Source organism: Pelmatolapia mariae, linkage group LG4, assembly GCF_036321145.2.
Source record: "Pelmatolapia mariae isolate MD_Pm_ZW linkage group LG4, Pm_UMD_F_2, whole genome shotgun sequence".
Classification (NCBI taxonomy): domain Eukaryota; kingdom Metazoa; phylum Chordata; class Actinopteri; order Cichliformes; family Cichlidae; genus Pelmatolapia; species Pelmatolapia mariae.
In genome coordinates this window covers 33014524-33032341 of record NC_086230.1, presented here as the reverse complement: position 1 = coordinate 33032341, position 17818 = coordinate 33014524, and the positions used below count along the sequence as shown (strand labels likewise).

Here is a 17818-nt window from a genome sequence, read left to right as displayed (position 1 = left end):
TGACAGCCCGTCCCAAGCTTGATTGGACCGTCACTCACATGGCGACGGATGAAAATAAACCGCCCGTCCTGGGTCCACTGTTAAAATCACAACACCACTGAATCATGGCACTCCCGCCGCCCCCGTACGACCGCACGCTCGCTCACGTAAACGGCACGCAGACACAACAGCATTCGTGCTCTGTCCATCGTCTGACTAAATAACACGCTGGATTTAGCTGCATCCTTCCCTCTTCCTCATCTCAGCGTCCCCTGGCTCTGCAATTGATTGGTCGTGTCACTTTTGCAGGGCTCCAAACAACACAGGATAATGATTTAAAACGGCTCCAGTGGACGAGGGAAGATACTCGAACAGCAAATCGTTAAAAAAGAAAAACCAACCTGTTTTCTTGTAGGGCGGGGGTTAAACCATCGAAATCACTTTGAAGTTGTTGATAAAAGCCAAAGATAAACTTGTCGTACTTATTTTGTTCTTGGACTGCTGTACTTTAGGTCGCTAAGTGTGGAGCGCTGAATCTAGTTAAACGTGCGCCGTTTTCCAAATAATTTAGAGTTTTGACAGAGAAGAGAAGCAGACGTGCTTATTAAACTAACTATTAAATAATTCTCTCTCAACGTGAGCATCAAAATCGGCTGCGTCTCCAGTGAGTCTCTCGTCCTGTGGATGAATTTCTGCGTCACCTTGGTGGCTGGGGGAAGCAGCTGAAATAGATCAGGCTAGCTGATTACTGAACATTAGAGTGAATGAATTATTCACTAGTAAAGTGATCATGTCATTGACCGGCTCTTAGAGGGATATGTGAAATAAGAAATGCTAAAATTAGTAGTTAAATATAACTGCACGGGCCTCTCAGCTGCCCATATTACCAGTATAGGATAAATACTGATATGACATGCTAAAAGTTAAAAACCCTTCAAAGCTACAAACATGCATAAACAGACGGATACACTGGCCGGGTATCAGCTGAACATATACAGTCCTGCAGCACATTTAACTAGTGAAGCATATCAAAATTCCCAGTCTTTCCTTTTGTCTGGAAATTATCTTCTATGATCAATTAACACTTCTCCTGTAGTGACATTCATACCAAACAGCTCTGTCAGTGGCATACATTTAGTCACCTACACAAACAGCACACATTCAGTCATGGTGTGTGTAAAAGTCAGTACTGTTCTCAGACACAAAAGCGCTCTACAACAATCCAGAAGCAAGCACAGCACAAATTCACCGACCTCTTTACGAGAGACGACAGCTAAAGCGTTAGCGCTGTTTTAAAACATTTTTGTGTTTCGTGTCCACTCTTTCACGTCCCGTTTTACATGCAGCAGTTTCCACTTTGTTACACTTTAAAATGAGGACTTAATAACCTTCTGTAACGCTCAGAGTCCAAGTACATGCTGACCTGTGCACAGATGTCTTGGCCCTCGTCGTGGCCTACTTTGTCCATCACACCATCAATCCTTATTATCGGCCTGGTTCCTTTTCTTTGCTCTGTCCAGTTGTGCATCTTTGTTTTTCGTGCAGAGCAGCAAGCAGCCTTCCCAGTGTGTAAAGACAGTCTGAGTTATAGATTGCTTGTTGGAGTATTTCTGCATGAGCTGCATCTTGAGGACGAGTCAATGTATTGTCCCACTAGAATTCAGTCTCTTTTTGTGAATGCTGTTGAGTGTGATGTTCAGAAGAACAACCAAAGAGAAGTGAATGCAATGGAGCAAATAGGCTGCATGCAGAATATGAACAAATAAACGATAAGAAGCTTGTTTGCGAGCTGGGGCGCTCGTACTCATAGCCCCATATTTTGTAATACTACCATCTGGAAAATGTATGTTGTGTAGTTGTTTTTTATATTGTGTCCCTGGGTCTTGGTATCTGCTTTATTTGAAAGCGCTGACACTGAACACAGGAGACAGGAGACCCTGCCTCCCCTCCTGACCATTACTCACCACTCCCCGGATGCACCTGCAGTCACATGTGCTGCCCTGATCGAGGACGGGGTGCGTTTGATGTCAGGGGTAGCAGCTGGCCGGTGCGTCGGTGCCCCGCCCGCCGCCCTCGGCTCCGGCCTTGTCACAGTTGTTGCCACTCAACTGTAGTCACCTTGTTGTCCAGAGAGCCCCGATTTGTACACCAAACATGAGTGATGGTGTACCTGCCTGCTGCTCGGCTGTCGGTGACATGCTGGGATATTCAGCAGAGTCGCCATTAGCCTGGGTCAGCGTGACACCTTTTATACAACCCAGAATTCCTAGCTGCAGTCATTTAGTCACCTTGTTTGCAGCGGTGCCATATAAATCTAAATTAATGCTTTATAGTCACTAATAAAGGACGTCATCGGGGCCATCTGCATCTCTGCGATAACGTGTCTCACAGCAAAAGTACCTCACATGTTGGTGAAGGACAAGGAGAGAGAGAAGGAACCACAGTGCTCACCTTGTATATGAATATTCAGTGTTATATATACACGATGCATTGTAGCTGCAGTTAGATGTAGTTGGAGTGTCTTCATCATATTTATTTTTTTCCACATTAATCTTAATAAATATAAGGTAAAGGCAGGCATTGCTGTAACCTGTTGCAGCCGGCCTCTTCCTGCCTGCTGTCAGCAGAGTGGATCATTACTGGTGCTCCAGAAGGACACTTTCCAAACACTTACAGGAGTACACAGCTTCTCTAATTGTTATTGAGTCATATGAGACAAAGGGAAAAAGTTAACAGCCTGTCCGCTCAGTAAATAAGTATTAATTACTGCCAGCCATCTCTCCTGAGACGTGTGGATAGATGTATAGAGGGGCTGCTGTCTGTGTCTACCAGTAGGTCGGTGCCATATGGATCCCGGGGCTCCTAAAAACAGCCATCAGACTTACTTAACAGGAAAGCCTTTAAAGATTTGTACTCGATGTTTGTGGCTGAAACAGTTTGCCATCCTCGATCACTAAACTCCCATCTCCCATTATTGGGAAAAAAGAAAACATAGATTTAAACTCTAGCTTGACTGGCTGGCAGCAGGATATGGCTGCGATGGAGTGACTTTAGTTTTGTCCAAAAAAATAGTACTTTTTGATTTCAGTGTAATTCATTTAAAACACTTTAAATCTTTAAGATTGTGTCCTGAGTTCATCTTTCATAAATAACTTTTGCTGTAAGTCAAATGCTGGTAGTTTCAGCGATCCGCAGGTCTCTCCATCCATCTAACGTTCTTAGTTTACAACAACATTATGTAAAGAGCTAAGAAACTCCCCGCAGGGATGCTCACAGCTGCCCACTGCCATTTTAAATGGGCGAGGGATTGAGATATTGTTTTTGAAGGTCAGGGGGACTCTGGTGGCTTGTTGACTGGAAAGGTTCTGCTCATTCAGAGCGAGTGGTGAATTATGAGCTGGTCTTAATGAAGTGAACAGCAGCCAGAATTACAGTTCAGAGGTCCTGAAAAATTACATTTCAAGACCAACTGGAAAGCATCAGTCCTGTTTTGGCTTTCAGTGACATTTGTGTTGTCAGGAGTAAACTTTTTGCGTCTAAACATTTGCATGATCACGACCACTTTCACTGCTCTAACAGTGTCTTTACTGTCTGCCTGGCTTCACTGCTTAGCACTGATGTTCCTTTGTGTGATGGCCACTTTCTGCAGAGATGGTTTTGAGGTGGTTCAGGAATCACGATCCAATACAACTGTATCCACTAGCTAAGCTTTTAATTAGAGACACTGACCTCAGGTCTTTGTTTACCTCAGAGGCGGTATCATTACACAGAAAGATTTGATTAAAGTGATTCAAATGTAATGTTGCAGCTTCAGCCATTTGTTAAAAAAATCATTAATGCTTAATCCACTTAGCATTGTGGTCGTCGTTTATTTGACATTTGACCTTTGACCTTAATCTTAGGCGTAATATTAGAATTATGTTTTGTAGGCTTTTTTAAAAACATTGATTAAAATGTAAACGGCTGACACTGTCCACTGCACGCACTCACTGCTGGGTAACAACTGGGAAACCAGTGTATATACTGTATACTTACAGAAAGTAGGGTTGGGCATGACAAAGCAGCTAATAGCAGGACGGTACAATGTTAGCAAGCAGGTAGCTGTAACCTAGCTACACTGCAGGAATCTGGTGATGGTTAGTTTGTAACATTAGCTGGTAAAATAACATGAAAATGCTTCGTGAAGTTTATAGACCAGCATTCAGGGTCTGGCTCAATTAACAGACCTTTTTTTATATATATTAACATGGATACTTGCATTAGCTAACATTATCCAGAGAAGAGATCCTTCCATGAGTCTGATGACAGAGTTTGACTGTGCTTTTCCCCTGATGGTCAAATTCCTGTTTGGTAAGATGGGCTTCATTATTTACACTGTATTAAGTGCTTCATATCCAACGTAGCAGCTAAACGTCAGTAGTAAAATCCACCATGGATTTTTCCCAAACATGGAGTTTGTGTTGCGCTAGGAGATAAAACTTTGCTGAATTTTTCGCACTCTGTGATGTCTTTTTGCAACAGGAGACTCAGCTCAGCTGGTTTTACTCTATTTATTAATAATCTGAGCACCTTTTTCATTTTGTGGTTGATTGCTGTCCTACAGGAGCTGTGCTTTTGTTTTTTCAAAACTCTGACAATTGGCTGGGCTCTTAATGTGAGTTAATATATCTGTTTATGCAAATTTTCCCTGACGTGTCACAGCTAATTGCTATGCTATCACAGTTCGCATGTCATTACCAGTTTGGCCCCTTTCAGTTGCAAGCTGATAGCAGACGGACTTCCTCTTATTGCCGTTTTATCACTTTACTGATGCACCAGAGTTGTTTTGAAGATGACATATGACTGCATGTTAAACTCGTGATGTTTAACATTTATTCATAGTTCTTCCCCTGGAAACCATTTTACTGGGAAAGTCCTGACAGTCTATTTTATAAGTTACTTTAGACACGGACAATAAAAAAAAAAGCATTACAGTCATTTAAAATCAACATATTTAAGTCATAGTATAGTACAAGTATAAAAATCTAATAATTTCTTTTGAGAAAGTAGAATGAGCCAGATAAATGTTAATTGTTTTTAGACCTAAACTTTTTTTAAATGAAGAATAACCACTTCTTTATATTGTTTGTTTCCTTTTTTATAAAGCACCTTGAGGCGACTGATGTTGCGAGTTGTTGCTATATAAATAAAATGAAATTTAGCGTCTTTATCAAAGCATTTAAATCAGTGAAACAGAGGTTTGGCTGGCTCGTGTCTGTGAACCTCAGCTGCAGCGTGGGGTGCTAAACGGTGCAGCCAACTGCTGCGCTGCTTTGTGCCATGTATACAGAAAGCCCTATCCAACATCACAGAGCACGTTAGGAGGCGAGGAAGCCACTTATCACCCAACAAATACGAGTAATTCAACAGCCCCAGCAGCTTGCTACCTCTGTTCCTGATAGGCTTGACGTGATGGGGGCTCGGCACAGTGAGAATTCCTGAAACCCTGGTGAGGCCTGGGCAGAGAGCCGGAGCTACTAATTACTGCAGAGATTATCCAAGAGTGCTCAAGGAGTACCTCTCTTAATTAGCGATGGCAAGATTGCTGTGCGTTAAAACTGCCAGAGGGAGGATGCTTAAATTGGCCAACGTGACAAGAAAACAAGCAGCATCACCAGAACCTCGTGTTACATTCGACCGCACAGCATTTCCTCTTCAGCACGGCTGCTTTTTTAAGCATCAAAACACAGCGCAGAAGTCCTTGACCTTCCTGCAGTCATCAGTGAATTGCTCACACTTAAGTACTCACGTTGTTCCATTCAAAGAGCAGGACCCCCCCAACTTTCAGCTTTCCTGTGCACCACTGCACATGAGATTGATCACCTCTCACCTTCTACCATTTTCTCCTCGTTAATTGAGTCCAGGATTCCCATCTCTTCTCAGATAGCAGCTGGGAGTCTTTCTCTCAAGGCAGTCGATGACTTCTTGGAGCATTGAGAGAGTCTGCCAGCCTTGGCTCTAACCGCATCTGCTATGTTTGCTACTAGAGACAACACAGCCGTACAAGCTTGCTCTGGAGGGTCGTTAAGTTGAAGCATTCCTCACAAGGTCAATGGCGTTCCCATCCAGGTAATATAAATCACTGGCTCAAAGAGATGGACGGGCCTAGTCGTGGGGATTGGGATACGTGGTTGCTCAATTTACTCGGCTCTTGTTGTCGCACGTCAAGTGCAGTGGAGAGTATTGGTTGGGCTCAGTGTGTCTATGTGAAGGCGCATTGAATTAGCATATCTCGACGGGTAGGTGCAGGGGTAATGGCTCATCCTGTCTGTGTGATGGTATGTTGTGCAGAGGCTTTGAAAGGTGGGTGTTGTTTTCACGTTTCCACATGTGCACTGCACAGACGTGGCACTGAAATCTAGTCCATGAAGGTGATTGTGAAAGTTTAATTTCAAACATTTATAACCTGTGATTGAATACAGATCATTTTTATGTCTCTGTGACCATCATTTCAGTATAACTGCCCAAATAAGCTCCCAGAGGCCAAAGATGGCTAATGACTGGTAGATATGCAAGTATACAGTCAGATCAGACATTAGTCACTCCTATGATGAAGTCCATGAGATGTCAGATTGCATCAACGTGCGAATAGTAGCATTAACAGCTCCAGTGCCTTTTGCACACTCAATCCATCACCTAAACCAAAAGGAGTAATTTCAGCAGGGTGCACAGCATTTCCTGTTGTGTATACTAGCAAGTGTGGACTACATGGATGTTTGTGACACCTAATTTACAGGTCAGTTAACTGGTTTGGCATTTTTAGGTCTTAGGATTGGCTAAGACTACAATAGAGCAATAAAATAATACTTTTTAGTTTAAACATCTAGGCCTTTACTCGCTCACATACTTGGTAAAAATTATCTTTGGGTCTAATTCTCCTGAAATCATTTGAGGTTTATGTGTGAAATGTTTCCGGTCTTGTCGGTGAGCAAATAAAAACCACAGAAGAAGACAGGAGCATCAGTGAGTTTAGATTAACGCAGAGTCATGTGTATGCACTACCCGGTTCTCTGTAATTTGTCACTGAATAATGCCTTTTAAGGAGCAATGAATGCCCCTTATGCTCGTCTCTTACGTCAGTCCAGAGAATTATGAGGCCTTACTGAATTTACTATGTAAATAAACTTCTACACTCAGTTAAGGTGATCAAAGCTAATATGCTTTCATTTCACGGCTGTACAGTGCTCCAGCATTGAGATTCATGGCTTATAGGTGCAATGAGCACGATAAAATTGTCACGGCCGGACGTGATTTGCCCACCTCGTGTAGCATTATGCAGGCGAGGGCCGGTGACAAATGAGCACATTATGAAAGGCTTCAATCTAGTGGCTTTTATTCTTAGTGCTCAGCTCCTCTCTACCATCTGATTGACTTTCAGTTACTTTGAATTATAATGAGTTGGTTCCTGTGACTTTAGTGGGATAAATGAGTGCTTTCTCTGTGATCAGCATAAAAATGTTCTAATTGTGGACCAAAAAAAATGTTTTCCAATCGATTTTTTTCAATTTAAAAGCATTTGGAGTAATATTTCATTTTTAAGCTTCAATAAGATTTGACTGGGAGCTTCCCAGTACAACCAGCCCCGTTGTCCTTGCAGGCTCTCCTGCAGCATCTTAATCTTGGCCAGACTTGGAAAAAGGTGCTTTAGGTAATGTGACCGTGCCCAGCCACCCTGAGGCACTCTTAATTAAAAGCCCCTTGCTAGTTTCCTTCCTGTGCAGCCTGTGAGTGTTGGTGTCAAGATGGAGAAAAGCCTTCTTTCTCTTCCCCTGCACCTTCGTCTCCCTGGTGTACCGCAGGCAGACGGGTATAGTTGCCAGCTATTTCACACATAGCTTTGTGCAGACAGAAAGGCGGAAAAAGATGAGAGTTTGAAGGAGAAAGAAGACAGGCGGAGCAAAGGGGGCAGACAGATGGTTTTGGCGATGACTCTTTCACACATTGCAGATGTTTTGTAGGAAGAGAGAGCAATTCAGAAATAGTATCTATACAGCACAGATAAATTAAGGAACTTTTTTTGCGTGTCATCGTCCTTGAAAGCTGGTGTGTTGCCCATTCGTTTGACATCTCTGTGTAAGAGGGTTGAGGTCGTAGTGGGGAGTCGCAGAGCTTTCCCTGGAGCCACAGATTACATTGGGCCTAAGCCAAAGATGCATTAAATATTGAGCAGTTGTGAAACAGGTTTTACAGAGTTTGTGCTTACATGTGAAATTCAAGGCAAGCGTGAAACAAGGATGCGAAATGTAGCTGTGTCGTGTTTTCCTGACACGGCTACATTTTCAGCAAGTGTTCAATCAGGCGGCCCATCAGTTATAATCTCATGAGTTTAGCCTCTGGAGACAATGGCCTGAGTTTTGGAGCTGTAAAGAAAGCTAAACGATGGACAAAGCTTCTGGGTCTAATGGAGTTGCTTTCTTTTGATGTGACCAGTAGGGGGCGACCTCTCTGGTTCTGCAAAGAAGTCTGTTTGAATCGAGGTCTATGACAAAACTAGCCTACTTCTCCTTTGACTTATGACCTCAGTAAAAACGCTTCTGATGAGCGCCATGTTTCTCTGTTAAATGATCTTCACTTTCTGAGTAAAACAGACGATAAAGTATGGCGCGCTTTAAAGTGTCGCTGCTTTGTGATAGATGAGTCGGTACCTTGTGAGCTTGCAGTGTCGTCTCGTTGCCTTTTTTAAAATTGTGCACGATATAAAATATATACCAAGTTACTGAAATCAGTGCTGATTTCGTTCTTTATGCATGCAGGTAAATTTAAGCAAGTGAATAAAAGTGCCAAAATTTCATGAAACAAAAGTTTGAATATTCAGAGATCCAATTTTCATCCACTCAATCCTCGCTTTGAGCTCATGTGGTTCTTTTGTAAAGCTCTACATCCACACTGAAACACTAAAACAAAGGCAAAATGAGCTTTTTTTCCTGGTTCTTGTTTGGTCAGCAGATCCTCTTGACACGTTATTTTGCCTCTTGTACAGTGTAGATGAACAAAGCTTGCCTTGTGGCATATTGCATCCCTACAGTTTAGCTGCTGGTCTGCAGCTGTTAGATATTCCCATCAAAGACAGCGTGAGTCTCAGTCCTTTAGAGTGATGTCAGAGTTTAAGGTATAGAATTATTTTACTGCAGATATGAGGCATATAATGGTCCGAGTGACACTTCCTAAATGTCACCGAGTGTTTAAAGGACAGCTGATAATGAAAGCTGAGGAGCTGGCTCCTGGCCTGGGCTGTGACTAACTCCTGGTGTCACGGGTTGATTGTGTGTGTGTGTGTGTGTGTGTGTGTGTGTGTGTGTGTGTGTGTGTGTGTGTGTGTGTGTGTGTGTGTGTGTGTGTGTGTGTGTGTGTGTGTGCGTGCATTTGGAGGAGAGATGGCGTGCTGGGCCACGTGACCGTTAGCCTGTAACAGGACTGCATGCGGCTCTCAGGAGTCTCCTTTAGACACAGCTGCCAAAGATGCAGCTCCTGAAATCAATTGGAGCTGCAGTGGGAACCGCGGGACGGTTTTATACTGGGCCGTGAAACGATCGCTGGTTTGTTTTTTACGCCTGATGTTTCTGGAACAAACAGCTGGAAGGCAGTTCAGCACTGCCATCTTTATCCACATGAGGTTAAACTCTGAGAGAACCAAGACCAGAATACAATGTGGTCGCCATATCAGGTTTTCACTTCGTTAATCTTTTGAAAGAATTCACTCTATAACTATAGAAATCAGTCAAATTCACCTTCAACTTTATGTATGATGTGTTTTTTGGCAGCCCAGTACAATTCAAAATAAAAGCATAAAAAATTACACACAATTATTTCTGATATTTTCACGTTTATATTTTATTTTTAATTATCACACTTTTCAGATAATCTGATAGCCAATTTGGAGTTGAATGGATTATATGCACCAAATACCTCATTTAAAAAAGTTGAATTAAACTGACGCTGTAAAGCCGGGATTTAAACCAAATTAATAGTTAAAGACTGGGTGAACTTTGACCTCCAGAGGTTTAATCCAACTGGAAACAGTTAGCCAGATGCCAAATGATCAAACAGGGCTCGTGCTGAAAAACATTCAGAGATTTGATCCAAAACCAGGGAGAGAGAGCAAAAAGCAGCTTGGTGTTCCCAGTTTACCCGGGAATATTGTGAAGATGGAGGGTGTTAATTTATCTCGACGGCTCCATTGTGATTGCACAAAGGCAACAAAATACCACATTAATCTGTCAGTGATTAGCACTGAAACAAGGGTTTCATTAAAAGGTGTACTTATCTCTTTCAGTAAAAGGCAAAATTAGTCGAGGATGTAAAGGAACAAAAGTGGTTGGATTAGGGAGGAGCAACAAAAAGGATCGTTTCATCATTTGAGCCCGAGCTGACCCATGGCTGTTCCAGCTCTCATTGTCATGCACACTGGGTACACTTTGCTGTTTTATAAGAACATTAAAATCAAGTGAGACCGTCAGAAAAACGCTGACATAAACCCTCCCTCATTACTATTTATCATCTCTTTTGTTATTTGGAAAGTTGATAACTAATGTACAGGAAGCCCCAGCTCCCTCACACTAACGCAGTCCTCCACTCACAAACACAAGATTCAATCTAAATACCTTTAATAACACTTGGAAGATTAGAAGATTTAACCCTGTAGATGTTAGTAACTAATGTTAGAGTGATGTTACTGATATTTAACTAAATTCGATTTTTTTGAGCTGCATGATATCTTTAAAATAACTTAATTGAAAATGTGTAAAAAGTACATTTACTGTAATAGTTTGCACAAGTTTGAAGTTAAACATCTTTAAAAAATATAATCTGCAAGAACTATATAGTTTCTAATATAGATATAAGATGCTTATTTGATTAATTTGACTTACATTTCAGTATTTAAACCCGGAGAAATTATTCATTTAGTGTAATGGTCAACATTTCCTTTTTACTCCTGTCACCCACCACGCTGAGGTTCCAGTCACACAACCATAGAGACCGGTCAAGCACCCCATAGTAACCACCGATCACTAAGGGAAAACGGGTATTTTCCTGTTGCCAAGTGCTTCCTGTTACTACTTAGTTGCACAGAGTTATATGGGTACTACTGAAAACCTCCCTGTGATTGTTTAAGTTGCTTGCAGATTTCTACAGTCACCCACAAGTTGCATTGAGTACTCCAACTTGTCTGCAAATATTTGTGTGTCCCCCAACCCACCCACCAACACCCATCCACCCAACAACACCCATCCACCCACCAACACCCATCCACCCCCACCCAAATCAGTCAAGGCAGGCGGCCATCCCTCCCTGAGCCTTGTTCTGCTAGAGCAGGGGTCTCCAACTGCAGGCCTCGAGGGCCGATGTCCTGCAGGTTTTAGATCTCACCCTGGGTCAACACACCTGAATCACATGATTAGTTCATTACCAGGCCTCTGGAGAACTTCAGGACATGTTGAGGAGGTGATTTAGCCATTTAAATCAGCTGTTTGTTCAAGGACACATCTAAAAACTGCAGGCCCTTGAGGCCTGGAGTTGGGGACCCCTGTGCTGGAGGTTTCTTCCTGTTAAATGGAAGTTTTTCCTTACTGCTGTTGCCAAAGCACTTGCTCATAGGGGGTCATATGATTGTTGGGATTTTCTCTTTTTTCTTTGTATTATTGTAGGGTTTTTACCTTATACTATAAAGCGCCTTAAGGCAACTGTTGTTGGGATTTGGCGGTGTGTATAAATAAAACTGAACTTAATTGAATTTGCCAACTAGGCCTTCTTAGTAAAAGTAGTAAAACTGTGAAAAGTGTTATGCAAACTGGAAATGGAGACTGTTCACTGTCAAAATAAAAGCTGGGCCTTTTGAAAAATGCCATATGGTGCGCTACTGTTCGGTGGTTAGTTGGCAAGTGTTTGCTCGTCAGGGTCTTTCGTGTAAACTGTGGGAACCTCAGCGATCTGTTAGCAGCCAAAGCAATCACAGGGAGGTTTTTGGTGGAGGATCCTCTCGGCAACAGATTTCAGTCAGCAAACTCAACAAGCACTCACCAACTGGTTGAGGAATACACATCCTTCGCTACTGACTGGAGGTTGCCGAGGAATCACCCATAGGTCTTTGGGGGTCATTTGAGGCACACAGTGCTGACGCCCCACTGGCCCGCTGATTTAAATCTTCTGTTTGTGGGGTGCAGTCAATTAGAAGAAAGCAGGCTTGTTTTGAACTTTAACTTCTTTCATAGCTACTCAAGAAAAATAAAGTGGAGCTGAAAATGAGCAGAATAGTTCTCCTTTCTACCAGGATGGTCAAATGCACAATAGTATTTCTGTCATCAGTGGGTTTTTAAAATCTATTTCCTGTTTTGTTTTTGTCCCTCCAGCTTTCACCATGATGATCATCTTGGCATTAATTCGCATCGGTAAAGACCACGGCGCGGGACACCCACCTGTCGCCTCCTTGTCTGGGGTCCCCAACCTGTTCGGGGTGTGCGTCTACTCCTTCATGTGCCAACACTCGCTGCCGTCCCTGGTGACGCCCATCTCTAACAAGAAGCGCGTCGGCTCGCTGGTGCTTTTCGACTACGTCCTCATCCTCGGCTTCTACGTGCTCCTCTCGTTCACCGCCATCTTCTGCTTCGATAGCTCGCTGCTCTACGACATGTACACCCTGAACTTCACAGACAACTGCGACGTCTTAGACATCCCGGTGCTTCGCTACTTCCTCGGCTTGTTCCCCGTCTTCACCATCAGCACCAACTTCCCCATCATCGCTGTCACGCTTCGAAACAACTGGAAGACCCTGTTCCACCGAGACGGAGGTACCTACCCGTGGGTGGTGGACCGAGTGGTATTTCCCCTCATTACACTCGTGCCCCCCATCGTGGTGGCCTTCTGTACACACAACTTGGAGTCCTTGGTGGGAATCACGGGGTCTTATGCCGGTACAGGGATCCAGTACATTGTCCCAGCCTTCCTTGTCTTTTACGCCAGGCGCCACCTGGAGCCTGTGATGGGCAGAGATGCCATCAACAAGCACCGGTCACCCTTCCGCCACAGCTTCTGGGTGTGGTTCGTTTTGCTGTGGGCTGCCTTCTGCCTCATGTTTGTCACAGCCAACATCATCCTGACTGACACCAAGAAGTGAGAACTCGTATCTGTGTTTCAGTTTGTGGTTCCCGTACAGGAAGCCTTATTGCTGCTGGTTGGGCAGTGTGCCTTTTTTTGAACGTTTGTTCCGTAAATTAAATGTAATTAAGAGTAATTTATCAAATATTTTTTGAAAAGGGACCAAATTTCACATGTTTTATGTTCCACAAAAGTGCATGACAGTTAAAGGGAATTTATTAATAGGATTTTTTGTCAATAAACACCAGACAGTTTGAGTTTTTCACAAAGTTTTGCACTTTTTAAAAATGTATCCAACGGGCTTTTTGTGGCTTTTTAAGCCACAAAAGAAGAGAAAGACGTTTAAACCTTCTTTATCACCCGCCAGGATTGCTGTCCGAGTATCGGACAAAATTGTCAACACAACCATCACTGGAGAGCGTTCTTCCAGCAAACGCTTCATTTAAAGCAAACGTATGGCGTAAGATTAGAGTCGGGTGGTGTGACTCACATTACAACAACAACATTACGGGCAACAAAGTAATTCTGAATGCTACAACGTGGAAAAATTAGTTTTTCCTTTGCAGTTAGCTCGATCATGTTATCTGGAGGATTTGTAGACTACTGGACATTTAGCTGTGACTCTATCGCAGAGCAGGTTGGTTTTACTCAGTTCACCTCTTCAACAATAATGGTGCTTCTAAAGTAGCAGCTGACACGTAGTATCACCCTGATACACAAGAATATGAATTATTCCACAGTGTAAAGGGCGTCTGCTCTGTCATCACGCTGGCTCAACAATGTGCTGTTTTTGATCTGCAGCAACATATGCTCTCATTGGTGTATGGTAATCTGAGTACTCTAACATGCTACTTAACACGCTGTGCTGCTTAACAGCTCTGTGGGTTGCTCTTAAAGTTTGCCTCATTCATATTCCAAACTATAGAAAAGATCCGACGGACCTCGAGGGCAGAATGTTCCAGTAAAAATATATTAAAGCAAGCGGAAGAGCAGACATGAAAAAGAGCCTGTCACATTCAGACTTGTGCTCTGTTGCAAAACTTGATAATGAGATTGGAACAGGAACCAACAGAAGAAGAAAAACGAAGGGATCGGGGACGATCGCTCTTTCATGTCTGACGTGCATCCATTCCTCAGCGGCGGCTGCCTCCAATCTCCTCGCCTCCCCCTGGTGAACAATGAAGCTCCGTCCGTGACAGATCCACTGACAGATAGGCTTCCAGGAGGAGCTCCATCTCTGTTTATCACCTGACACTCGCGCCTGTAGTTCACACACAGGGCATGTCTCCCCGTCTTCTACTCCTCAGCACCCATTCATGACTCTGTCAGCCTCGAGCTGTATCCATCACGCAGCTACACCTGACAGGATAATGGAGATCTACAGTGCTTCAGCTCTGGCTGTGACGAAGGCATCCGCGGCCAAAAGCGAAGGGAGCCAACTGCACAGCTTCATAAAGTGCACGCTGTACTGTACACCAATGGTAACTTCACTGACACTTGGCAGCTTCTTCCAACTTCATTATCGCCCTTACACTTCCATCTTTGACCCGTTGCATGATTCTGTCTGTGTGATTTTCACATTACAGTGGAAATCATCTGGAAATACTTCAGTTCAGACTAACAACAACCAGAAGAACCTTCATGCTCGACTTATAGTGTCGCACACAGGTTTGCAAGCAAATGTAGGTGGTGCTCAGAGCCCAAGCAGCAGTGACCTCCAGCAGCGTGGTGACCACAGAGTGAGAAATCTCAGTGAAATTCAAACTAACAGCAGTACAAAGCGGGCAGATCCCAAATTAAAGCTGAGCTGTCATAGCATAGAATAACTTTGACATATGACAGGTTCAGGCACCAGCCGCAAAGCGAAGCACGGTGAACAAAACGCTGCTTTAAGGAAAACAGTTGCGATCACAACGCGGCAAAGATTAATGCAATCATGGGCAATGAACTTTCAGCCTTTGGAGACAAACAGCTCTGGAAATAAATGGACAAATGATGGAAATAAAAAGGCAGCAAGACAGTGTGCCATTGGACAGGGTCAAGTTGGCATTTTACATTCAGTCTGGCATCTAGAACAGAACAGAAGTCCCTCATCAGATAGCAACGTAGTTGCTGCAGGACGGCAACTTAACTGCACATTAATATAAGCAACCTTTGTTTTTATGTAACAACGTAACCAGAATGCAACTCATTGGCCACCAGCTGAGTGAAGTACCTGCTGCGTAGAGACACACATCAGTGCAGACTGACTCAGACTGTGTTTATGAATCAGTCTGTGATTATTTGCAATCCTTCACAGATCTTCAGTCGCTTTTCTATTTTTGCTTTAGTGTGTTTGAGCTGTTAGGGGTTTATTTGTTTTGTTCTTTTTGTTGGAAGTTTCTGAATGTGATTTTGTGACTGTTTGCAACCACCAAAGACAAAATTCAGCATTTGAGAAGCGCAAGAAAGTAGAGCTGGGGGTGTGTTGCTTTATAACATCGATTCAGATTTCTGCTTGGCTGATGTAGTTTGGTTCCATCTGTCCATTTTCTACCACTTACCTGGGTTATGGGCTCACGGAGGCAACCCTTTCCATCTGCTGCTTCAGCCCCTCTGTTGGATGTAGAGGACCTGCCACTCTAAACTCTAGGTTTACTCTAGATTAGCACTACTTCCCTTTATGTAAGGCTTTGACTTTGAGATGCTTAAATCGTGACTGGGTAACACCAAAGTCCTTCTCGAAGTCTTTGCCCAGTTGTTTGGATAAAATAAATAATTATTTAAATAAATTTAATTTCAGTGGATTCAGATCACCATTTAAACCGCATATAAAGAGTCACAGGTCAAGTTTAATAAAAACCACCTAAAGGTTATCTCCGCCCGGATGCGTGCTTCTCTGTACGGCTGTGAAATTCTCCCGTGGATTTTAATTTCGGATTATTAGTGCGAGTGTCTGAGGCTCCACACCTCAGAGTGTTTGGAACAAATGGAGAATGAGGACAAGTACAGATTTCTACTGCTTTCTGGTGAACCCATGGTAACATGTGAGGTAAATGGAGCTTTTATTTGGTTTGAAGCTGAAGTATATAAAAGTCCCAGTCAGCCTAATTGAACATCAGATGGTCTGTAAGTATTTCCAGTGGGGAAATAGTTTTGGTTTACAAGGATTTTCTGCACCTTTACTGTGTAAAAACAGCTTTTTTTGTCTTTGGACTTCATACCATTCCTACATTGTCTTACATTGTTTTTGTTTACATCTCAGAATAAAGATCCAGGTCTTGGTTATCTTTATGGTTAAATTGAGCATCTGAACGGGCATGGTCAGCTGACCCAGCAAAGATATCCACACTTTTAGTCCGAAGCACAGTTAAAACTTCCTACAGTATATGCAGCGTGTACAGGATGATTACATGAGACTCTGTGGGAAAGCATTTTCTTCCGGGTTTTAATTGTTGCTGTTGTGTTCTCAGCTTGTAGAAGAATTAACGGTTGTGGTCAATTTAAATGCAAACGCAGTTTGAGGGTGTTGGGAGGGTTCAGCGGGTTGAGCAGTGGTTCCAAAGGCGCCGCAGCTTTTTCATCAACCGCTGTAATGCAGTTTAAATTGAAAGGTAATGTGCTGTGACTCGAGTGTTTTTAAGGCACTGCAGCGTCAGTCCAGCACTGCTGAAGGTTACAGGGGTGACGGCGTCTGTGGCGTCAGCAGGACGCGCCCGTCTTTAACAAGATCAATCGCCAATAATCTAATTTACTGCAAATATCGGCGGTGGGTCCTGCTGGTGTGACACCCGTCAGCTTCGTCTGGATTGAGGGAGGAGCGGTGATGTTTAGAAGCCATTTACATGTTTGCAATCGCCTGAAGTGAAGCGAATAATACAAACACGTGAACCCTGAAAAGATGTTTAATACTTCACCTGAAGCCAGACTCAACATGTGTGTATGTGCGAGCAGATTAGTTATGAAATGTGCCTTTTTTTTTTTTTGCCCTAAACTTCCTTCTCTTATCATCTGAAGAGCAGCGTGCCCGACATCATCAGCATTAATCCATTTCTTTAAAAATGACAATCTGTGTTTTGCCAAAAAAAACTTACATGTTTTTCTTTTCTTTGTGTTCATTTCTTTGTTTTTCTTCCATAAGTTTACATCTTGTGTTTCTGGTATTTGTTTACAGAGATCTGGCCAGGCTGTAATGTTTCTGCTTTGATGGATATTCTGTTTCTTTTCTTTTTCAGTTTTTTTTATTATTTGGTTTTTATGACTCACAAAAAAGTTAAATAAATGAAATAAATGATTTATATTCATCTGAAGTGCATCAGCCTTGAAGGAAAACTCTGCTTTCCTAACCCTCGGTGACTTCATCCTTTTGTCAAACATTTAGGACTCAAACAAATCTGGTCTCTATTGTACCGTGATATTCTATTAACCGCTGAGATACGCTGCATGACCACATGAACAAAGTGGCACAAGATAACTTTCTCTTTTGTGCTACAGCATCAGTTGTGTTTCTGAATTTGTGATAGAAACTTGGAAGCTGATTTCCATTTGTTGTCCCTGGTGGAGGTCCAGGTTGACGTACTGTATCGACTGTTACTTCAAAACTGATCGAGTTTGTTATTGGAAAACAAAAATCATATTTTTCTCTGTGTTTTGAAACCTTGTGTGATGACGAGGGACAGATCGGACTGAAATCTTTGGCTTTGTTACATTTAGAATGATGAAAATGTGC

At 42.9% G+C, this 17818-nt stretch overlaps 1 protein-coding gene across 1 annotated transcript in view; it reads left to right on the top strand.

The window, feature by feature from the left end:
* The window catches only part of tmem104 (transmembrane protein 104), a 77773-nt gene extending 60402 nt beyond the window's left edge, over window positions 1-17371 (top strand). Inside the window, exon 10 of the mRNA XM_063472468.1 lies at window positions 12366-17371. Coding sequence (XP_063328538.1) covers window positions 12366-13129 — 764 coding nt within the window. The 3' untranslated portion in view covers window positions 13130-17371. The remainder of the gene's footprint in view (window positions 1-12365) is intronic.
* Window positions 17372-17818: the final 447 nt, after the last annotated feature.